At 41.9% G+C, this 22907-nt stretch overlaps 1 protein-coding gene across 1 annotated transcript in view; it reads left to right on the top strand.

Moving 5' to 3' along the window:
- The window catches only part of OTC (ornithine transcarbamylase), a 58439-nt gene that overhangs the window by 29240 nt on the left and 6292 nt on the right, over positions 1 to 22907 (top strand). The window contains exons 5-8 of the mRNA XM_037512530.2: positions 10648 to 10801; positions 13053 to 13175; positions 21509 to 21562; positions 21641 to 21790. Coding sequence (XP_037368427.1) covers positions 10648 to 10801; positions 13053 to 13175; positions 21509 to 21562; positions 21641 to 21790 — 481 coding nt within the window. The remainder of the gene's footprint in view (positions 1 to 10647; positions 10802 to 13052; positions 13176 to 21508; positions 21563 to 21640; positions 21791 to 22907) is intronic.

Here is a 22907-nt window from a genome sequence, read left to right as displayed (position 1 = left end):
CAGGGGGCACACAGTCTGATGCACGGCAGGGTGGGGACAGAGGGAGGAATGCATTGGCTGGACCCTTTAGGAATGCAACTTTGGCTTTTGCAACACATCTACCATGTTCCAATAATTTAGGAACAATTCAACTCCTCCTAAGAGTATGAAGCTGTGTGATTGTCCACCTTACCAAATCCATACTTGTTCTTGAGATCTGTCTCAGTACACTATAGCTGGTTTTTTTTGTATTTGTTTATATGTTCTCAGTATTGCACAGACTCTGTACTAGCCCCTTCTGGAGCCAAGGGGGCACATTGCTTATGGTTCTTTTTGGTTTTATTTTGGCCTTCTGGCTATTTTGGTTAATTGTCAAACAAGTTTTGATCTTATACTAAAGGAGAAAAAATAAAAATAGTAACAGAAACTTGAGGTAGGAAAAGTCTTTATGGGTTATTCAGATCAACCATTCTTCTCATATCTCCTTCACACCATTTCTTCAAAATTGTCCTTGAGTCTGCATGAAATTATCCAGTGTCAGGACACTCTACATTCTGAGCTATCTTGTTCCATTTTTATGCCCTTTGGCTGTTCGGACAAGTTTATTCAATCTGACTGAGAGTTTTCTTTTAAATTGAGTTGAAATTGGTCTTGCTATGACTTGCTCTTCTCAATGTTCTGGTTTTTAGTATCTTTATCAGCTTATGACTTTAATATATTTAAAAATTTCAACTCATTGCAGTCATTTTTCTGATTGCGGCTCATGTGATCCATCTTCCACTTGGCTACTGGGTCATTGTGACATTACTGTATTAGTCTTTAGTAAAACTCTTTTCTTTTTGACATGGTGAGATATCCCAAATGAATTTTTCACATTTCTTCACCAAGACCAAGAATTAGCCATTGCTCTAAGAAGTCATCATTCATTTTCAATTGCTATCAAAAATCATGTTTACAAGAAATTTCCTTTTTTTAGAATGAGACATTTTCTCTGGGTTTTAGAGTAATACTCCCTTTGGTAGACAAAGAGATTTAAAAATATAGGTAGACCCACAAATACTGCCACTATCCAGAAATAATTTAGGCTAGTGTTATCACCTGAACCATCTTTCCATTTAAAGTCCTAGGTCATACCTCTCTTTTTACTAAACTGCAGGAAAAAAGGCAGTGGTGGGTGGTGGGTGGGGAATAGACCAAGTTTTAACATTTATGCAAAAATCAAGCTGAACATACATTTTAACTTGTTGATTATTTTTAAAGCTTCTAATAGTGGCTATTAAGCATCTAAGCAAAAAACTTTAGATTGGGGTAATTCGGATTTTGCAAAAGGTATTTTGCTACCATTGTTGACAGATGCCTAAGACTGTCTGCAAAGCTGCAGGAATCCACTGAAAGGCAAATAGAACTATATATATATTCTGCAGAAATGAAAAGAGACAAAAATGAAAAGTCATTACAGAGCCAGAGAGTACTTTTAACTTGTCAACCTTTCATTTGTAGCACGTATAACACAGCTCTTACCATGTTTAAAGCGGAGCTTCTAAATTGATGGAGAGCTATATAAAGGCCAGATTACTGTTAATGTGCTGTTACTACAGCTCTAGTTACAGGTTTGTCATTGTTTCCAGAGAAAAGGTGATTTTTACTTCTTTTTAAAGCTTTTCAGTTGCTTGGAATAAGAAAAATAAGAATGGAGCTTTCTCTGTTTTGTAGCGTCTTTAAACTTAAAGTAGAAAGCAATGTCATGGACAATATGAATTGTCTATTAGGATGTTTAGTATCTTTGTTCTCCGAGTGATTCCAAGGTGAAAACAACCTGAGAGCTTCTCGTGTTTCCCATATCATTGATTCCACTTCACCTTCAGCTTCTATAGCTGACGGGGGATTGAAGTGGCATTTTCTAGCAAGCTTTATAGCACTCTCTTTGCCCATAGATGCTTTAATGTTCAAGGGGCTTTTTGTGCTTATATAGGAATATTCTTTACAGTCCAATCTATTAGCCTCATGAGTTGATCAAACATTTAGAATTCCTTTAAAGGTAAAGTAGCAAACACCGCTCAGTGGTTTCAAAGTGTTCCCAAACCATTAGCAGGAGTGATGCCTGGGAGCTTGCTGGAAATGCAGATTCCTTTGGCCCCAACCCTGACCTACTGAATGAGAGACACAAGTGTCTGTGTTTTTAATGCTCTTCTGGCGACCCTGCTGTATGTTCAAGTTTCAAGACCATTGTTTTAAATATTCACATATGTAGTGCCAGGAAGGGCACAGAGCAGGTTTTCTACGATTCGGCAGACAGGTACAGGAGAGTCATGGAGCCCTCCATGGCTTTCTCAGGCTTTTATTGAGCTTTTACATGTAGTGCAGCAACAAGATACAGGCAGCAGGGGAGCTGGGGGGCCAGGAGGCTGGAAGGCCTCCAGGCCCCCAGCAAGTCTCCACTCTGGGCTTCTCTGGCTTTCTGTCTCCCCTTCTCTCCTGCCTCCTCCCCTGCTTCTCTTGGCAGATATCTCAGTAACGCACCTTTGGCCCACAGAAGTAAAGAACACAACTTATAACAATGTAACAAATGCAGGCCCCACCATCAGGCAGAGCAATCCTAATGGTAGGAGGGCAGAAAAACCTGAAAACCTTGATGGTTTGGGTTCCATGAGCCGGGTCTTTGGGTTACCTGTAAGAAAAGATTTGGCTGAACACAAGTTTAACCAGGAGATGAAGATGTTTCCACAGACACAAGCAGGCGAAAGGTACCTTTTAAAAGAACTGGTTTATGAGGAAAAGGAGAAAGAAAACAAGAGGCACCTGAGTAGTGACAGAGGGTCAGGAGAGCTGCCCTTTGCCAGAGCAGAAATTGCACTGAGGAAGTGTTCTTCTTTGGGGAAGGGGTTCATTCTTTATGTAATTACTATCTATTGTTACCTTAATCACTTCTAGGGTGTGACCAGGTTGCTTTGTAAAGACCAGTGATTCTCTACACTGGCCTCCATCCCCACCCCACCCCCCACCTCTGGTCTAAGCCTCCTGGATACTTGCTATAGCAGTCTGAGCCTACAGATTTTCTTTCTATAGCTCCTTTAACACTGTGTTCATCATTTCTACCCCCACATCCAGTTTCTGGTCTTGTAAAGCTTCCATCCGAGAAATTTTCTACTCTTAGCCCCCATCACTACTATACAACCACTAAATCAAATATATACAAAAGGAACAGCACAAGTCTCCTCAGCCATTGAAACTTTGATTGCAAACAAAATCAAATGCTTTTAAACATTTAATTTCATCAGAAACCTACCATTACAGATTTCCTTGAGTGCACTAAACATTTTAAAAAGGAAAAGAACCACATAAAATACACCTTGATTCAGAACTGAATCTGTGGCCATATATCCCTGAAAGTGCTGATCTGGCCTGATTATGTTAGCAGGCAGCATGAGCAGCATCCAGGAACCCCAAACCTGCTTGCTCTAAATGGGTTTTGCCATCTGCCGCATAAAGACAAACATACTCTTAGTGCATAAGATCTTCAATAGAAGGAACATTAATACAAATAGTGTGCAATAGAGAGAAAGGAAAAACTATAGTTAAAAGAGTTTTTCCACGAAACAACATAAGTTATTCCTCCCCTTTTTATTACATATCCAGACAAACTGGATTGGCCCAAAGGGGGGTGGCACAGAGGCCCAAAATCTTGTCCCATGTCTAAGGCAGTTTCTGGCGGGGAACCATAGGAGAGGGGCAGAAGGAATTAGACAAATCTTTAAAGAAAGGCGCAACATCAAAATATAAGTCAACATAAAGGCTGCCATTGTTAAACTCCTCAGGGATCTCTCACCCATGGCTGTTTCAAGTGTCCCCTTCCATGTACCCCAAGTCCCTGGTACAAGTCCAAGGCTGCAAAGCAAGCACAGCTTCTTCTTTATCTGTCTCTCTTCTCCGTGTACCTCCTCCACGTCTTCTAGTCTTCTCTTTTCTGTCTCTTCTGTCTTTTAAGCTTCTGCTGGCTGCTCAGCTCCACCCTCCCTTGGGTGGGGCAGGGCATCAGAACATCCCCTATCTGGGATTACACTGTTAAAATTACAGAACTGATTAATATTTTAAAGCAAAACTGGGCACCCTGCCATTCATATAGATTCATTTTGTTTTACATTCTTATCCTGCCTTTTATCTTTGCCTTACATGGTCCTGGAAACGCGCACTTCTACACATTGCTGGGTGGTCAGGAACGCTACAAGGAACTATGTTTTTTCAGGGTTCATGTAATTTACCATCTCAATTACCCCATCTCAAGATCCTTAATTTAATTACATCTGAAAAATTCCCTTTGCCATGTAAGTAAGGTAGATTCACAGGTTCTTGTGGCGGTATATCAGGCTGAAACTGGAGGCATGGGGATCAAAGAATTCACCAGAGACAGAGTGGAGAATAGAAAAGGTGGATTTATTGAAATACCCTGCGAGGGAGCAGGGGGTGAGATGGGAGAGATTTGTGCACCAATAAGGATTTTAGGCTCTCTTTTATACTCTGCTTTGGTGGTGTTGTATAAATAAATTCTAGCCTTCTACCCAGGCAGAGGAAGAACAAGCAGTACTTCAGGAATGGTGAGGTCAGGAGAAGCTTTATTACTCATGCATGAGGTCCCACACCTGGGTAGCCCGTAAGGTCTGAGCACCCATTTAAAGACCAAGGGTTTCTTTTATGCACAACTGTCTCCATATCTGTTACACTGATAGCATCGTTTTTCTGCAGGTACAACCATTTGTGGCAAAGTCCCCAGACACCGGGGTGGGGGTGGGGTGCAAGGCAAGGAGGGAAAGATGCAGGCATTCGGGGATGGCCTTGGAGAGATAGACCAGCTAGTTGGCTGCCCGACCTTGTAGATAAGAGTGCTGAGGCCCTGGCCATGAATCTTGAAAGGGAAGGAGCTGTAAGTAAGCAAACTTGTTAATCATGCCTGCATTGGAGTGTCCATTGTGTTACAGGGCAGGGAGAGAGGCAGTCCAAACCCTGCAAACCTGCCTATTCTAAATGGGTTCTGCCATCCGCAGCATCAACACAAAAACATGTAAGACTTTAATGGGGAGGAACTTTAATAAAACTAGGAAACAATACAGGAAAGGCAAAGAATCTAGTTTCTAAATGAAGCACCCAAAGTTACCCGTCCCCTTGTGGGTAAAACTCCATCCAAATGGGATTGGCCCAGAGCAAGGCCCCAAAGCCTGTCACAAGTCTAAAGCATCTTCCAGTGGGGACCCACAGAAAAGGGCCAGAAACAACCAGACAAGCCCGGAAGGAAAGGAGCAAAATCAACATCAAGATAAAAGCTGCCACTGTCCCCTCCCCATGGGTCTCACCCACATCTGTGTCACCCAGTCCATGACCAAAAGACAAGCGCAGTTTCTTCACGTGTCTCTCAGCTCCATGCGCCTCCTCCAGGTCTCCTTCTGGATCTCCATCCTGCTTCCTTCCTTCCTCAGTCTCCTCTGCAGCCGCTTCTCTTCCTGCTCAGCTCCACCCTCCATTTGGGTGGGGCAGGGAACCTGGAACCTCCCCTTTTCTGGGGACCACCCTGTTACAATTGCATCTGGGCTGGAAGTTCTGCTGGAATCTTTATTAGATTCATTTGCTCAAAAATATATTTTCTCATCAGTGAGCTTTCTAACTTGGGGTGGCATTTTGCCTCAGTTATTTGCTGGGATGTCTGATCTTGGGTGCTGGCCTTTGCCACAGGATGTGTCCTGGCCCTGCTTCTGCATTCCCAGACCAGGGCTGGTTTTGCTGGCCTGGTTTCCATGGCAACCGTATCATTTACTTATCTATTCAAGCCTCCTAAACCTGCCTGCTGGACCCAGAGTGGGGGCTTAGTTTTTAACCTTATTAAATGGTAAGGACAGTCCTGGGTATTAGGATTTGGACATCTTTGGGGGAGCTGAGTAGACAGACATTATTCTATCTATTACAGAATCCTTATTACTGATTTTCATAAAAATTCTGATTATTTTAGAAATTAAAAGATGAAGGATTCTTTCAGTTTTGTTTGTTTTCAGTTTTTGGCAGGTCATGGACCACTTAATATTTTCATGATAGATTAACCTGCCTTGCTTTCAATATTTTAGAATGTATGGCTAATTTATTGGCATTACATTTTTTGTAAGTTGGCTCATCAAAGGTTTCCCTCCCAAAGAGACAGGAAAGTGAGTCTGAAAACTTAGATTTCTTCTTCAGGATAGTTAACTGAATTATTAATGGGAAGGAATGGTTGTGTCATCTTTCTTATTGGAATTGTATGTGGTAATTGGTATAGTAAATGCGGGATTTCTCTTCATCCTCACTTTATGTAAAACCACAAATGCTGTCCGTTGAGAAAATAGTCTCAAATATTTCTAGGACTGTTTGACTTATTTGTTATGTTAATTATTTGTGGTTCACACAGATTAAAATAGCACATATCTATACTTTATGAACAGAAATATACCTAACAAAATCCCACAAAGCATGTTATCTATAGTTATATATACACACTTCCCTACCTCAGTAAATAAATTTACATGTGTGTGGGGATAACTATCCTTCTTTGTAGTGTAACTATAGTGATTTTCTCCTGCCTAAGGACATAGTGAATCTCCACTCTTTCTGGGCTCTCTGCTTCTTTGCTGCTACGGTTCTACTACTCTCTACTTTTTCTACTGCTCTGGTTCTGCTGGCAACCCTGTGAGGCCACCCTTTTATGCCCAGCCTCTCAGCCCAGGTGTACCCACTTACGCATGCCTGCACCCTACTTCTGATGGCACACATATAAGAACACAGTTGTCTATCATTAATACTAATGGCAGGAGGGCGGAAAATCCTGACAATTTTCACTTACCCTACACTAGGGTTTTAGGGAAAGAATGAATGGTACTTTCAAAAGTATGGTGGCCTCAAGTCCCTCTATTAGGATCTCAATCGAGTTTTAATATGCAAATGACTTACCTGGAGACCTTGATACAACACAGATACTGCTCAGCAAAGGGGATGGGGCCCGTGAGTCTGCAAGTCTAACAAGTTTCCAGATGATGCTCTTGCTGTTGATCTGAGAATCAGGCTTTGGCTGCACATTAGAATCTCCTGGAAAGTTTAAAAAAATATTGATCACTAGGTCTCACCCCTAGATATTCCATTTTTCTGACATAATCAATAGATATTATGACCTCAACATCAAGAATTTTAAAAACTCTGCAGGTGATTTTCCTGTGCAGCAAAATTTGAAAACCCCTGTTGTAGTCAAAAGTTAACCAACATTACTTGTTTTGCAAGAAAAATTCTACAGTGGCTCTCTTATTCGACTATTTCATGGCACAATATACAATGTGCTTAGATAGTTCAAAACATTGGCTTCCAAATCTTGAACTTGCCACTATGCCCCAACATGAGGCATTTTTTATCAGAAGTGGTAAAATAAGCAAAGTATAATACAGAAAATTTCATAAAGCTAAATTCATTCAATTTCTAGGATAATATTTTTTTAAAAGATTTATTTATTTATTTATACAAGAACCGGGGTACAGGCCAGATTCACAGAAGGGTGAGAGAATTCACCAGAGACAGAGTGGGGAACAGAACAGGCAGACTGACGAAATACACTGCTGAGGGGAGCAGCGGGTGCAACAGGAGAGGTCTGCTGCACCGTGTGGGACTCTTGCCGGCAGGCCGGGATCAAACCAGTGCTGCAGAGACTGTGGACGGCTTCACAGCGCTGCGCTCAACTGCCTGCGCCACCAGGGGAGGCCCTCTAGGATAATTTTTTGACATTACATAATTTTTACCTTCTTTTGGGGTCAAAATGTATTTGTTTAATTAAGTGGAGATATTATATGTGTTTATTTGCTTGTTTTTATGCCATTAATTTGCTAAACAAGAAGTTGGGAATCTTATATTGATATTCATAGGTTTTTGGAAATTTTGCTGACTTATAAAATCTGAAAATTTGGGAACTATGGTATGAGAATCAGTGAAGGTTTTAAATTGTTGATCCTATAATCCCTGAGGGCAGGGATTTTTTTTTTGAGTACTTTTATCTTTTTTTTAAGCAACAATATTTCCCTACCAAATGAGTAAATGACATATCGCATACATATACATGGACTAATTTTCCATATAATGATTAAAATATAAATTTACAAAGGCCTTACTGAACACGTACTAGCTTTTAGTTTTTAGGCATTCTATTTTTTAAAATTGATTTTACATTGGTTTACAACATTATATAGGTTTCAAGGGTGTAGTGTCATACCTCCATAAATGTACATACCATATCATGCCTGCCACCAAGATCTAGTACCATCCACCATTTTCAAATTGACTCCTTCTACTCCTTCCTTCCACCACCCTTCCTCTTTCCCTCTGGTAACCACCATTTGGTAATGAGTCTGAATTATGTTTGGTGAGTTTCGTCTATTCCTTTTCCCCACTTTTTGACTTTTTTCCACTTAGCATCATCACCTCAAGTTCTATCCATGTTACAGAAGTCCAGCATGTCATCATTTTAAATAGCTGAATAGTATTCCATTGAAAATATATGCCACAATTTCTTTATCCAGTCACCTCTCTATGGGCATTTAGGTGATTTCCATATCTTGGCTACTGTGAAAAGTGGTGCAATGGACATAGGGGTGCAAATATCTTTTTGAATAACTGTTCTCATATTTTTTGGATAACTATCAAGAAGTAGAATTGCTGGATCATATGGTAATTCAATGCTTATTTTTTTGAGGTTGTCTATTGAGGCTGTGACAATTTATATTCCCCCCAATAGTGTATGTAAGAGGGTTCCTTTTTCTCCATACCCTCACCAACACCTATTGTTTCTAGTCTTTTTGCTACAGACAATTCTCACAGGTGAGGTGGTTGACTCATTGTAGTCTTGATGTTATGAACTTTCTTTTGGAAATAGATGTAGATTTCCAAATATATGGAAATTAATATTCATTACTTTTTAATCTCTTACTATAAATAAAGCATCACACTATGCCATTTTCATAGATTAACTCATGTGATCCTCATAATATCTATTCAATGAAGTAGATATTGTTATCTCCATTTACAGATGAAGAAATTAAATCATAGAGAAATAAAATATGTCACACAGGTAGTAAGTTACAGGACCAGAATTAGAACTCAAGACTAACTGAATACCTCTAATCATGATTGTATACTCAATATAACTGTATCATGAGAGACTTTCCAAAACAATTTTTTTGCCAATAAAAAAGTTCCTTAAAAATGGAAATTGTTAGAAGCCCTTGTTGTGTGTGTGTGTGTGTGTGTGGGACCCTGTAAGTCATAGGAAGAAGCCCAGATTTTTAAACAAAAGCCTGAGACTTTACCTGAGGGACCACCATCGCTCTGACACATGGAGAGAACACAAAATCTGAATTCCAGGTTCTCCTTCCAAATTTTTATCATCTGCAAATTTGAGGTGATGTGTAGTAATGGTAAGAGCATGAGCCTTTGAGTTAAACTGACTTTGACTGAATTTAAGTATAATTCATGTATGACGTGGGGCAGTTACTTAACCTTTCTGAGTCTTGGGACCTTGAAAAATAAAATGATATCCGTCTTTCTGTGTGTTTTTTGAATTCATGGCAACAATTTTTCTTGCTTTCTTGGTGGTGTGTGTGTGTGTGTGTGTGTGTGTGTGTGTGTGTGTTTTGCAGGGTGTTGAGCATTTGTAGTTTGTTTGTTTATTTCAGAGATGCTGATAGTTATGCAGAGTGCAAGGGCAGCGGTCAGTGTCAGCCCCTGTCAGAGTTCACTGCTGGCAGTGTCAATTCAAATTCACTGAGAAGCAGACTCCAAGATGGACTTAGGGTGCAAGATATTTATTGAGGGAAACACCTGTCAAGGGTTAAGCAAAGGAAGCAGGGGGAGGCAGGTGGAGATCCTGCAAATCTGACCTCATAAAAGGAGAGAAGGAAGGAAGGAAGGAGTAGGGTTGGAAGGCCTCAGGTGGCAGCACAGCTTGGTCTTAATGGGAAGACCCAGCACAAGGATTGCTCATCAGAGAAATCCCATGTCAGGCAGAAGGCCCAGCTCCTGTACTCCCAGCATGCTCAGTCTTTGGCTCAAATAGGCTGGGGAGAGTGTGACCTCGCTGGCAGCGTTGCAGCAGATCCCAAAGGTGTAGCAGTCGGAGACTGTCAGCTAATAATGCTCCTTCCAGAAGGTTCCCTCTTATCGGGCAATCTGAGTAGGCACATCCATGGCTGCCACGTTGGAACTTTCAGTTTTATACTGAAAATATGTAGTTTTCTCTGGGGTGATGCAAAAGAAAATGATCCACATGCAAAGAAAGTACCCATAAGGTCATTAATGTTTCTTTATATATCTTCCTCTTGGTCTTGTCACTTTTAACTTTACTAACTGCTGCTTAAAAATTATAATTCATCGTCACAACTGCTGGACCAAAATTGATTTCTCATCTCTGTATATAATAGCAAAATCATGAGTGGAGCAACATCTGGCTTTTTAAATGACTACATGTTTAATATTAACCTTTAAATAGCTCATGTTGACAGATAGTTATAACATTAAAAATTCTAATTTTATTAGCATTTCTTATTACTGTTTAAGATCCTTATTAAAGAAGGAACTATTAAGCATAATTAACATAGATTATCTTTTCTTGGTTTGCCGCAGTGTGCTGTCTGGCATGACAGATGCAGTGTTGGCTCGAGTGTATAAACAATCAGATCTGGTCACCCTGGCTAAGGAAGCATCCATCCCAATTGTCAATGGGCTGTCAGATTTGTACCATCCTATCCAGATCCTGGCTGACTACCTCACGCTCCAGGTTGGTTTATTTCTTTGCCTCACACAAGGGTCAGAGCAACAAATGGTTCCTGACTAGCGCTAAATGGAACCATTTAAATCATAGTACTTGTGTTCTGTTTTCAAATATCATCTTGACAAAGAGTTACAGCATGTGTGCATGCTAGATTTCCGAGGAAAACAAAGCATTGTTAAAAACAGATTACAAGATCCCTTCTGTTCTCAGTCCTATTTCCAACCTCTTTTAGCCTGTTCTCATCCCATGTTCTTTCAATCACTTTGCTTTTGGGTGCCATATTTGACATAATGGATGAATAGGGAATGCCGGAGCAAAGAGAATGGAAAAGCTTTATGTGATCCCACATACATCAGACTACGTGGCAGGGAAGGAAGACTGAGGGACTGTGCTTTGAATATTCAAAATGGTCAATTATTGCATCGCTTTCTGAGAAGAGGGAACTTTCTATCATTTTAATAAACTGATTATTTAAGACAAGAGTTAAGAACATACAGAAATTATAGAATTGGGGCTCAAACTTAAACCTGTACCCCCAAATTAGGATCTTACAATGACTTTGAAAGATTAATTTCACTTGGTTTGCAATAGCCCACCTACATTTTCTTCCCTCTTAGAATCCTGAAAACCTGGGTTTCTGTGTCTGGGGGCAATTCTGGGAGACAGGGCAAACTGGACAGTTTTGGTTTTCTCCTCACTGGAATAAGCTGCACACATATAGATATGAAGTTAAACTCAAATTCAGACTCTTTGGAGATGAGAATAAAATTCATAGATGCAGCGAGGATGGTATCTAAGATACCAAGTGGCTGTTTGCGGGTGTTGCTTTACATATACACCAGATAATTTAATGCTTCCCCCTGGGGCTTTATCATTACTAGATTATAAATTCATTTAGAGAGAGAGAGATATGCTTTATTCATTATATTGTCCCCTGCAGGATCTGGTGCAATGCCTTCAAATAGGCAATATTCAAAGAGGAGTGGGTTGAATAAATAGCTGGTTATCAAGAACATGAAATCTAAACCAGGTGGACCTAAATTTAAATCCTAGCTTAGCCACCTGGTAGTTCTATGACCTTTAAATTGCTTAGCCTTTCTCTTTTTAAATATCTTAATCTTTATAAATATATAAAACTAATAGACACTCAAGAAAAAATAATGCCTCGGTGTCCATTATAGTTTTGTCAAATCTTACTTTAGAATTTTTATTGTTTTTAAAGAAAAGATTACAGATACAGTTGAAGCCCACTGTGTAACTCTCCCTGAATCCACTTCCCCCCACCCACTAGGAAATTATTCTGATATTTGTGTTCAATTTTTCCTCTTTCATTACTAGTCACAGTTTTGTTTATAACCACCCTGACTCACATCTTTCTTTACTTGTATTGTTTTTAATTGAACTAACATTGGTTTACAACACTATATATAATTTACATACAAAACCAAAGCAAAATAAATCCTAGAAATCTGACTGCAGAATTGAGGCTATGGAGTGGGGGTGGGGGTAGGAAAAGGGAGCAAAAGTGGGACGAAGTCCGAAAGAGGGACTCTGGTGGAGGATTATGGGTATTTTGGTGGTGGGCATAATATGGTAATATGTTTCTATTTATAATTCCCAGGCATGTTTTTTAAATTAATTTGTTTTAAAAAACATCCTTGTTTACTTATTTCACAATATAGGATTTTTACCCTTAGGTGAGGCAAGCCTAGTTTTCCCACCATCAAAGTGTCCCAGGCATGTTTTTAAACATCAACAGCCAAGGGTATTATTGGACATATTTTAAACTTTATTTGAATGAGGACATTCTCGACTATCATGCTACGTTGTCCTGGTACACTGTATTTCCCCTTTCTTATCCAGAGAATGTAAGCTCCATAAAGGCAGAGATTTGTGTTTCCTTTGTCCACTGTTATATCTTTAAGCCCAAGCACAGTATCTGGACCTAAATGGCGCTCAATTTGTTGACTAAATGAAAGAAGACAACAAAGATTTAGATTTGAAAATATAGGAACAGATGAATATCCTTATATGCTCATAGAATGTCTTGGTTTAAGATAGTAGCAAATGTTGCTATTTTTTAGAATTGCACATTCATGTCATGAATTGGTCTGTGTAATGCAAATAAAATGCAGGTTATTGCACAAAAAACATGAAAATAGACAGGGATGCTGTTTCCTTCATTTTAACCCTAATAATTGTTTCACATACGTGGGGTCCCTTCCAGATGTAATCGCCTTCTTCCCTCGCCTTTTAGGAACACTACGGCTCTCTGAAAGGCCTTACCCTCAGCTGGATCGGAGATGGCAACAACATCCTGCACTCCATCATGATGAGTGCTGCGAAATTCGGGATGCACCTTCAGGCGGCTACTCCAAAGGTAGGGGAACTGCCTTGAGACTAACCTGCTCTTAAACTATCCCCAGATTCAATTACCTGCAAAACCACCTCTCTTCCAGTCAAGGAGAGCATAGGTGAGCCCACACAATTTAGGTTGTTACCAGCCCTACAATTGCAGCTCTCTGGCTTCTTGAGTACCCAATTTCTCACCTCTACAATAGGAGATAGTCTCGGCTGATGCCTTTCATGCTGTAAATCTGTGTGAAAAGCATGTCTGAATTGTCCCTCTGAGTGCCCCATAAGCAGCCGTTGTGATGACTGGCAACCCCAGGCCTTTCTACCACAAAGGCTGAAGAAGGAAAGAAATCTAGGCAGTGTATGATTCCCCGGGCGGGGGAGGATGCTGTCATGTTTGTAATACTGCAATTTGGTAGAAAAATATCAATCTAATGTGAAGATCATAGTGATAGCATCTTCACCAGCTTGGTGTTTCAAAATTCCCCTGTAGGGTCCCGTCAGCTTTTTTTTTTTTTTAATTTATTTATACAAGCACTGGGTACAGTCAGAAGCGTTGGGGGGTGGGTGGGGGGTGAGAGAATTCACCAGAGCCAGAGCAGGGAACAGAACAGGCAGAATGATGAAGTACACTGCTGAGGGGAGCAGCGGGCAGCAGGAGAGGTCTGCTGCGCCATGTGGGACCCTCACCGGCGCCCGGGATCGAACCAGCACTGCAGAGGCTGCGGGCAGCCAGCGCTCAACTGCTGTGCCACCAGGGGAGGCCCAGGGACCCATCAGCTTTTTAAAACCTGAGTCCCAAATGGCTGGGAAAATGACCCTGCATACTCCCTACCCTGAACCCCAGAATCCCCAAAACTGCCTGCTCTAAATAGGTTCTGCCATCCACCGCCTCAAGACAAGACATACTCTAGTGCATAAGACCTTTAATGGAAAAGAATTTAATACAATTAGTGTGCAATAAAGAATAGAGAAAGAATATAGTTCAAATCAAGCACTCTAAGTTCCCCATCCCCTGTCGGTAAATGTCCAGACACAAAGGCTTGGCCCAAAGCAGGGCCACTGAGGCCCAAAAGCCTGCCACAAGTCTAAGGCACCTTCAGGTGGGGACCCATAGGAAAGGGGCAGAAGGGGCCAGGCAAGTCTGGAAGGAAGGGAGCAAAATCAAAATTAAGATAAAGGCTGCCATTGTTAACCTCCCCACGGGTCTCTCACCCATGTCCGTTTCAATGTCTCCTTCCATGTCCCCCAAACCCCTGGTGCAAGTCCAAGGCCAAGAAGCAAGTGCCGCTTCTTCACATGTCTCTGCTCCAGGTCTCTTTCTTGGTCTCCTTCCTTCCTTCTTTCAGTCTTCTCTCTCTTCTCCTCCCTGCTCAGCTCCACCCTTCCTTAAGGTGGGGCAGGGAACCAAGAACCTCTCCCTCTATTGGAGTACCCTGTTACAGTTTCTCAAAGCTATACAGGAAGCAGGACTTCTTTCCTAAGTCCAAAGTCACTCTTTTAACACCCAAGAAATTGGTAATAGTTGTCTTTGAGAAGGTTAATGGGGCTCTTCAAGGGTAGAAGTAGGCGGGAAACTATTTTCACAGCGTAAGCTTTCATACGACTTGATTTTTTTTTAAGATTGATTGATTGATTGATTGATTGATTTATACAAGCACTGGGGTGCAGGCCAGAGGCATGGGAGGATGAGAGAATTCACCAGAAACAGAGCCGGGAGTAGAACAGGCAGAACGACGGAAAACACTGCTGAGGGGAGCAGCAGGCGAGACAGGAGAGGTCTGCTGCGCCATGTGGGAATCTCCCTGGCTGGCGGGGAATCTAACCGGTGCTGCAAAGGCTGTAGACAGCTTCACAACGCTGCACTCAATGGGGAGGCCCACGATTTGAATTGCTTAACACGCAAATGCTTTACCTACGGAAAAACATCAATTCATAAATAAAAACACACTCAAATTAAGAAGTACAAATCCCCTAAGAAGACCTCCATTAGCATGCCCTCATCCTCACAAAATAAACAGACCTTGTAAAGGATAAACATTAACCCTGTAAGAGACACATCCAAACTAATCTTGAAAGATTCCACACAGAATCTTTTCAATACTCCATCTCTGCTGAATTCTTTTCCTCATTAGGTTTCTCATTGGCTACTCATGTTTTATCTGGTGTCTTTTGATGAGCCAACTCCCCTAAATAGAAAGTGTTTCAGAAACAAAGTAAAAGATGAAACTGACCTTCTGGTGAGGAGGAGAGGACTACTGCCCACCAGAGTGTTTCTGGTTTGTTTTTTTTTTTTAAAGATTTATTTATTTATTTATACAAGAACCAGGGTACAGGCCAGATGCGCAGGAGGGTGAAAGGATTCACCAGAGACAGAGCGGGGAACAGAACAGGCAGACTGACGAAATAGACTGCAGAGGGGAGAAGCAGGCAAGACAGGAGAGGTCTGCTGCGCCATGTGGGGCCCTCGCCGACAGACGGCCGGGAATGAACCGGCGCTACAGAGGCTGTGGACAGCTTCACAGCGGTGTGCTCAACTGCCTGTGCCACCAGGGGAGGCCCCAGAGTGGTTCTGTTACAGGGCAGGGAGAGGGGCACCCCAGACCCCGCAAACCTGCCTGCTCTAAAGAGGTTCTGCCATCTGCCGCATCAACACAAAACATATGAGACTTTAATGAAAAGGAACTTTAATACAATTAGGAAACAATACGGGAAAGGCAAAGAACCTAGTTTCTAAATCAAGCACCCAGAGTTACCCGTCCCCTCGTGGGTAAAAGTCCATCCAAATGGGATTGGCCCAGAGCAAGGCCCCAAATCCTGCCACAAGTCTAAAGCATCTTCCAGTGGGGACCCACAGAAAAGGATCAGAAACAACCACACAAGTCAGGAAGGACAAGAGCAAAATCAAAATCAAGACAAAAACCACCATTGTCACCTCCCCACGGGTCTCTTATCCACATCTGTGTCACCCAGGCCACGACCAAAAGGCAAGCAATTTCTTCACGTATCTCTTGGCTCCATGTGCCTCCTCTAGGTCTCCTTCTGGCTCTCCATCCTGTTTCCTTCCTTTCTCAGTCTCCTCTGCAGCTACTGCTTCTCCCAGCTCAGCTCCACCCTCCTTTGGGTGGGGCAGGAAACCTGGAACTTACCCCCCTCCCGGGCACCACCCTGTCACATTTCCAGACACGTGTGTGTTTGCTTTCAGGAGCCACTCCTGGGGTGTGTTCCTTCTGAAAAGGGGAACACATCTTGAAATGAGTATTGAGGCCTAAAGGCTGCTCCCTATAGGCTTCTTGAGTCTGAGATGTTTATTTGCCAGTCACTGGGAACATGACTTGCATGGTGCAGAGAAATAGCTTATTTTCTCCAACAGGAAATACCCACATCCTTGAGGCTCTCATGTCCTCCAGTGTCTTAGGCTGGCTTCCCCACACATCCACACCCCGTGAGGATTTATGCACAGATGAGTTTTTAAGGAAACACTCCTAATGAGACTAGGGAAAGCAGGACAGAAAAAAGGAAAATCTAAGCGTGGGTGTTATTTTCAGTGACCAACTACCCAGTTTGCCCAGGACTGGGGGCTGGGGAGGACACAGGACTCAGCCCTAAACTTAGGAGAGTCCCAGTTCACCTTAAGGCCATACCAGCTTCAGCCTGATCTCACACGTGAGCTCTGGAGTGTAAATTTTCCTCCAGAGTTTTGCCAGCCCCAGGCAAAGAAGGCAGGCTTCCATCCTTTGAACCACTCATTAGTCAAGGGCAGCAAGGAGAGATGGGGTGGTAAAGCCCCTTTGGCAGGAAAAGCGGCCAGCCCGGTAGCCTGAGGACCACCTTCTGAGAAGAACTGAGAGGGCTGGGTGTGGAGATCCACACTAAAAAGTGATCCTCTGAAAGCACCTGAGGAGAGGATCAGCATTATTTGTTGCATCCTGCTAAACAAGCATGTGTGTGCGCGCACATGCACGCACGTACACACATACACACACACACACAGGCTTTTCCCTAATGTTCTTGCTAAACCACTTTGAGTCAATGCCCCCTCCTGCCTTGGTTTCTTAGGGCTACCATAACGACCACACACTAGGAGGCTTAAGATCAGGGAAATGCATTGTCTCCCAGTTCCAGAGACTGCAAGTCCAAGATCAAAGTGTCTGCAGGGCAGACTCCCTGAGAAATCTCTGCAGAAGGATCCTTCCTAGTCTCTGTGGCTTCCTATAGCCCCAGGCATTGCTTGGCTTATGCTTGTTTCACTCAGCCTCCATCTTCTTTGTGTCTTTGTGTCTCTGTACAAATGTTCTTCTTCTTAAGAAGACACCAGTCATTAAATTTAGGCCCACCCTAATCCCCATTAATTAATTATATCTGCAAAGACCCTATTTCCAAGTAGGGTCATATTCCGAGGTTCTGGTTGGGCATAAAGTTATTCAAACTAGTATTCTTGCCATGGAAGAAGTGGTAGACATAGGCAACAGCATGTATCAGAAGCTGCCCTATTCTAGTAAGCTGCGGGTACCCAGAGAGATGACTCTTGCAACAGATAATTCTTTTTCATTCAGTGTGAACTAAAATAAAGGGTCAGATCTGACATGGGTTTTTTTTTGTAATTTTTTAAAATTGAGGTGACATTAGTTTACAACACTGTACATGATTCAGCGGAATAGGATCCTATCTATAATTCTCCACCATGGTCCAGCGGGGGTGCCTTCCTCCTTTTGCTCCTATCCTCAACTTTCCCCTGTAGTAGCCTCAATTCTACAGTCAGATTTCTGGGGTTTGTTTTGATTTAGTTTTGTGTGTTCCTTTGTTTGGCTTCTTTATAGTCTACATACACTTAAAATCATGGATATTGGTCTTTTTCATTCTGACTGATTTTAGCATAATGCCCCCCTAGTTCCATCCATGTTGTTGCAAATGACAAGTGTTCAGATCTGACATGTTGCTAAAGGTGGTTCTTCTTCACTTCATGGGAAGGGAGAGTCAACACACTCTCACTGCACATTTAGTTTGAAGAAAGACTTTATATTAATGCAAGCTATTATAGCATTTAGTTTTTTACAGATAAAACATTTTATATTACATTTAATTTACATTAGCAATCATTGTTCCCTTCTATAAGGTGTTTTTAGAAAACCTTTATTCTGTAGGAGAAAAACATAGTTTCAACATTTTATTACATGTCAAAGATGTTTTATTAACATTAAAGGAAAAATCCCAATATTACAGAGTAATTTTAGTATTGTTCTCATGCAGAAACTCATTTAAATGACAAAGAGTAATAAAACCTGGTTAAATCTTGGTGGGAGTAAGAGTTTAAAAAATTCTTCTGGAAAATCTGATAGCACAGAAGTTGTTCCATCAATTTATAAGTAGATCTATTTCCTTTAAAGCCCAAACTAGGAGATTTATTATAAATTTAAGAAGCACTGAAAAGTTTCCAAGGCCATAATTAATCTATTTCCCCATCCTTCAACCAAGAATAACCTACAAGTTCAAGAAAACATAATTTTGTCCATGGTTGTAAAATCCTTCCATAAACTATTGAAGGTAATGATTTTAACATTGTTCTAAGTGAATATTTAGACTGAACTGGGTTTGTTAATCACCTTCTTCATCTGGTTTTAAGATTTATGTAAAAGCCAATGAGTGATTTAGTATTGAAAGCTGAGCTGTGAGTAAAGAATTCCTCTTTGTATTCTCCGTCATGGCCCAGTGCATGCAAGGTTGGGTGATTTTCTAATTTCCAAGCCTCTCTGTTGGTTCTCTAAGTACTTATTGATTCCTTCTCTAAGAATGATTATGCCTAGGGAGTGTAGGACCTGCTATTCAACGTGCTGGCTAAATTTTCAAGGCTAGAGGCACATGGAGTAACAGCCCAGACTCTCCATTTATGTTTAGCAGTAAGACTGGTCACATCCTTAGTTATTAAATTAGCGAGCCTTTATTAATTACCTTTCCCAAATGCTCATCAACAAACTCCAGGAGTTATGGCTGAGTGTGACAAAGTTGCTAAAACATCTGCAGCCATCATCATCATCATCATCATCATCATCATCATCATCATCATCATCATCTGAGTAGTTTCCTCAAGAATTTTGTGACTAGAGAAGGAACTATGATAGACAATTATGTGCAAATAAACAGTTTCATATTAGTAAACCTGAACATGCTTGTCTCGGGTTGAGTTCTCCGGGAAGTAGACTTGGAGACAGAGTTCAGTTGTAGGATGTGTAGGATGTTTTTTTAGGGTGTGTCCTTGACATCAACAACCTCAACAAGGTAGAGGAAGGAAGCAAGAGTGGATAGCGGGTGGACTGTGGGCTGGCACGCAGGCCCAGGGTCAGCCTTAGTTGACCCTTTAGACAATTCCAGATCTGTGATGGCCATTTCAGCTGCCCCAACTTGGGAGGAGGGAATCAGATTTTCATATCCTCCTGTCAATCAGTCATTTAACGTAGGTGGCCCTGGGAGAGGGTGTGACCTTGGGTGAGTGAATTCTCTGCAGCTGGGGCAGTGCCCAGAAAGGGCTGAGAGCCCTTTGAGGGACAACTTCTGGGAGCACATCTAGTGCAGGGGGAATAAGTCCTTTATGCATAAGGGGGAATCTGGGCGGCACATCACAGCACTCACCCCAATGCCCTACTGAGAATTTATAAAAATCAACTCATAATACATGCAAAGACTTCAGGAACATAAGGAGGCTGGAGGTCGGTGAGGATAATTATGGTATTTGGACTGACAAGGCTCCATATGGAGGCTCTGGAGGTGAGTCTGGGCTAGACGTTTCACAAAGGAGGAGCTGACATGTTCCGATGAAGATGTTCAGGAGGGAACAGAGTGGGGAGGTGTTCAAGGGTGAAAGACTGTACTGGCAGAAAAGGGCAAGACATATACAGGGACAACAGTACGGTCGGCTGTCTGCAGCAGTGTTGAGAATAATTAAAGGACACAGAAGCCGGGAATGTCTTTGGGGAGCCTTGATACTCTTATTAATCAGCTTCGACTTAAGAAACAAGTAGTAAACATTGAAAGCTTCAGAGAAAACAAATCTTTCTATTGTGTACAGAACAGGTGGGAGACTGAAGAGGGAAGTACAGGAGCAAAGTCTGAGGTCTGAAACAGCTTGGGGGGTGTAAAGGGCAGGAATGGACCACAGTGCAGGTTTTCTGATCCCATGCAGACCGGGTAAAGGAGTCAGAGTCCTCAGTAGTTTTGCAGGTCTTTTATTGGGGTTCACCAGGCATATGGCAGGCAGGGGTGCTGGCTGGGGGGCTGGGAGGCTGGCAAGCCTCCCAGCCCCCAGCAAGTCTTTACTCTATCTGGGTTCTCTGGCGTTCGTTCTGCTGCTTCTCGGCTTCTCTTCGGGTTCTGCTGCTGCTGCTGGCTGGGGCTGCTGGGGCTGCTGCTGCTGCTGGAGTCCCCCCGTGACGCCGCCCTTAAAAGCACAGTCTTAGCTCAGCTGAATCCCATCTACCTATGCCCACACCCTACTCCAGGTGCCGCCATCAGGCATGCATTCAGGACAAGGATCCATCATCTATCCTGATGGCGGAAGGGCAGAAAAGCCTGATATTTTCTTTACCCTACAGGGGGCTTCAGCTGCTCCCAGAATGCTCCCTCACTTAGAGTTGGCACTAGGTGAGCCAGCAAAGCCCACGTGGTGCAAAATTTATCCTTGCAGGGCTCTGATGGCACCTTCTTAGATTTTGTGCCCTAAGTGCCTCACCTGAGTTCTATCCCTTTATTCACCAAACCACCCCAAACAAATAGATGTTAGCAAAAGGAGTATACTTGCTGGGTAAATGCAATCTCAAAGCAAGTACCTGCTGTAGAAGTTTGTTGGTGAGTACAAAATAATAAGATGTATATTTAGCTGGAGTGGTCAGGGGAGATTTTTCTGAGCAGGAAATATTTGTGCTGAGCCCTGAATGCCTTATCCACGTGGAGTGAGTTGAGGAAAGCATTTCAGCCCAAAAAGGCATTTAAAAAAGAGCTTGTGGTAAGATGCTGAGAGAAAACACATGAGGTTGCAGAATTATGTTTATAATCTTCTTAAGCTATTAGAGGATCAAGAAGAGGCGCTAAGAGGAACTGGAAAACACTGCACCTGTTTGTCTTTATCACTATGGAGGTCAAAGATAAAAGTGGGGCAATTGGTTACCTTTTTAAATTACAAAAAGCACTAATCAGGTTTGAAATTCTAGATGTAAAAATTATATTCTATAGACCCTGATTAGGTTACAACTTTAAGCAGTAAAGGCAAGGACAATGCCGATGATTGTTGAAATGAAATAGAAGCATGTGTAAGAAACGATGTAAAAGAAAATAACTTAAATAACAGTTCAATTCTTCCCCCTACAGGGGTATGAGCCGGATCCTACTGTAACCAAGTTGGCAGAGCAGTATGCCAAGGAGGTATGTTCCTTATATATCAGTTGTAATTGCCTTTCTCTGGCCCATGAAGTTGTATAACCCAGTGCTTGTGTATGCTAGAACGGTACCAAGCTGTCACTGACGAATGATCCATTGGAAGCGGCTCGTGGAGGCAATGTGTTAATTACAGACACTTGGATAAGCATGGGGCAAGAAGAGGAGAAGAAAAAGCGGCTCCAGGCTTTCCGTGGTTATCAGATCACAATGAAGGTACAAATTCATGCCTGTCTGACACTTCATTAATTCAAACTGTAAAGGCCAGAAACCATCCAATTGCTCATTCACTTGAGGGAGAACAGGCCATCCTTGCATTCCCTAAGGACTCAGAAGGTTAATGACCATATCCCCCAGGAATTTCTGTTTGGAAGATTCACTGTGTCCTTTAAAAAGACCCATTTGACCTGGATGAAACCATTTGAAACCCAGGGAGAAGAGAGAAGCAGTTTTTCCCCTCTCACAGCCATGGAGACATTGGAATCCTTTATTCTTTTGGGTTTAGACACATCAGGTTGTTTCTGCTGCATGTGGTCTCTGCTGATTTCTCCTCTATGAAACACTCGATAATTATCTTCTTCAGGTTAGTCCTTGCCTCCAATTTTTTAGACTCTTAAGTCCAGTTTAGTTATGCTACCTACCTTTAGGGCATCCTAGGGGAATTCCATCTGATCTAATGCCTTTTATGGACATCTGAAGCAATATTTCTCAGTCTTAAGTATGCCTTAGGTTTCTATACAGAGCTGGCAATAGATTCCCCCCTGCTCCCCCCTCCACCTCAACTCTACCAGTGTTTCTGATTCATTAGGTCATGGGTAAGACCGAAGAATTTGCATTTCTACCAAGTTCCTGGGTGATGCTGCTGTTTCAGGGCCACACCCTAAGTCAAGTGTACCTTAGGATTTTTTCAGCAGAGTAATTTGTTTTGGTGCAGAAAGTCATTACAAAGATATTTTGTTCATAAAGTAACATAAATATAGACTTCTCATTTATACATGCCAAATAGAAATGTATAAATTTTTCAGGATTATATCTGAAAAATAAAAAGTGAAATGTCTTTCTCCCAAAGCCCTTAGCAGTGACTATTCCCACAGGTATTACAGACTGATGTGCCTCTCTGCAGACCTCTTCTATGTATTTCCATATGCCAACACAACACAACTATTGATTTTCATAAATGGCACATTAAAAACATTATTCTGACTTACTTTTTCCACTTAACAACACATCTTAGATATTTTGGGATTTTCCATTGTTTCTAATGGCTGCATAGAATTCCAAACTATGAACGGACCATAATATTTTAAAATGTTTTCTGTTGATAAATTAGGCT

Source organism: Talpa occidentalis, unplaced genomic scaffold (assembly GCF_014898055.3).
Source record: "Talpa occidentalis isolate TD23 unplaced genomic scaffold, MPIMG_talOcc4v2.1 talOcc4.15, whole genome shotgun sequence".
NCBI classification, from domain to species: domain Eukaryota; kingdom Metazoa; phylum Chordata; class Mammalia; order Eulipotyphla; family Talpidae; genus Talpa; species Talpa occidentalis.
The sequence above is the reverse complement of the archived record's forward strand: the minus strand, read 5'-3'. Positions and strand labels throughout refer to the sequence as shown.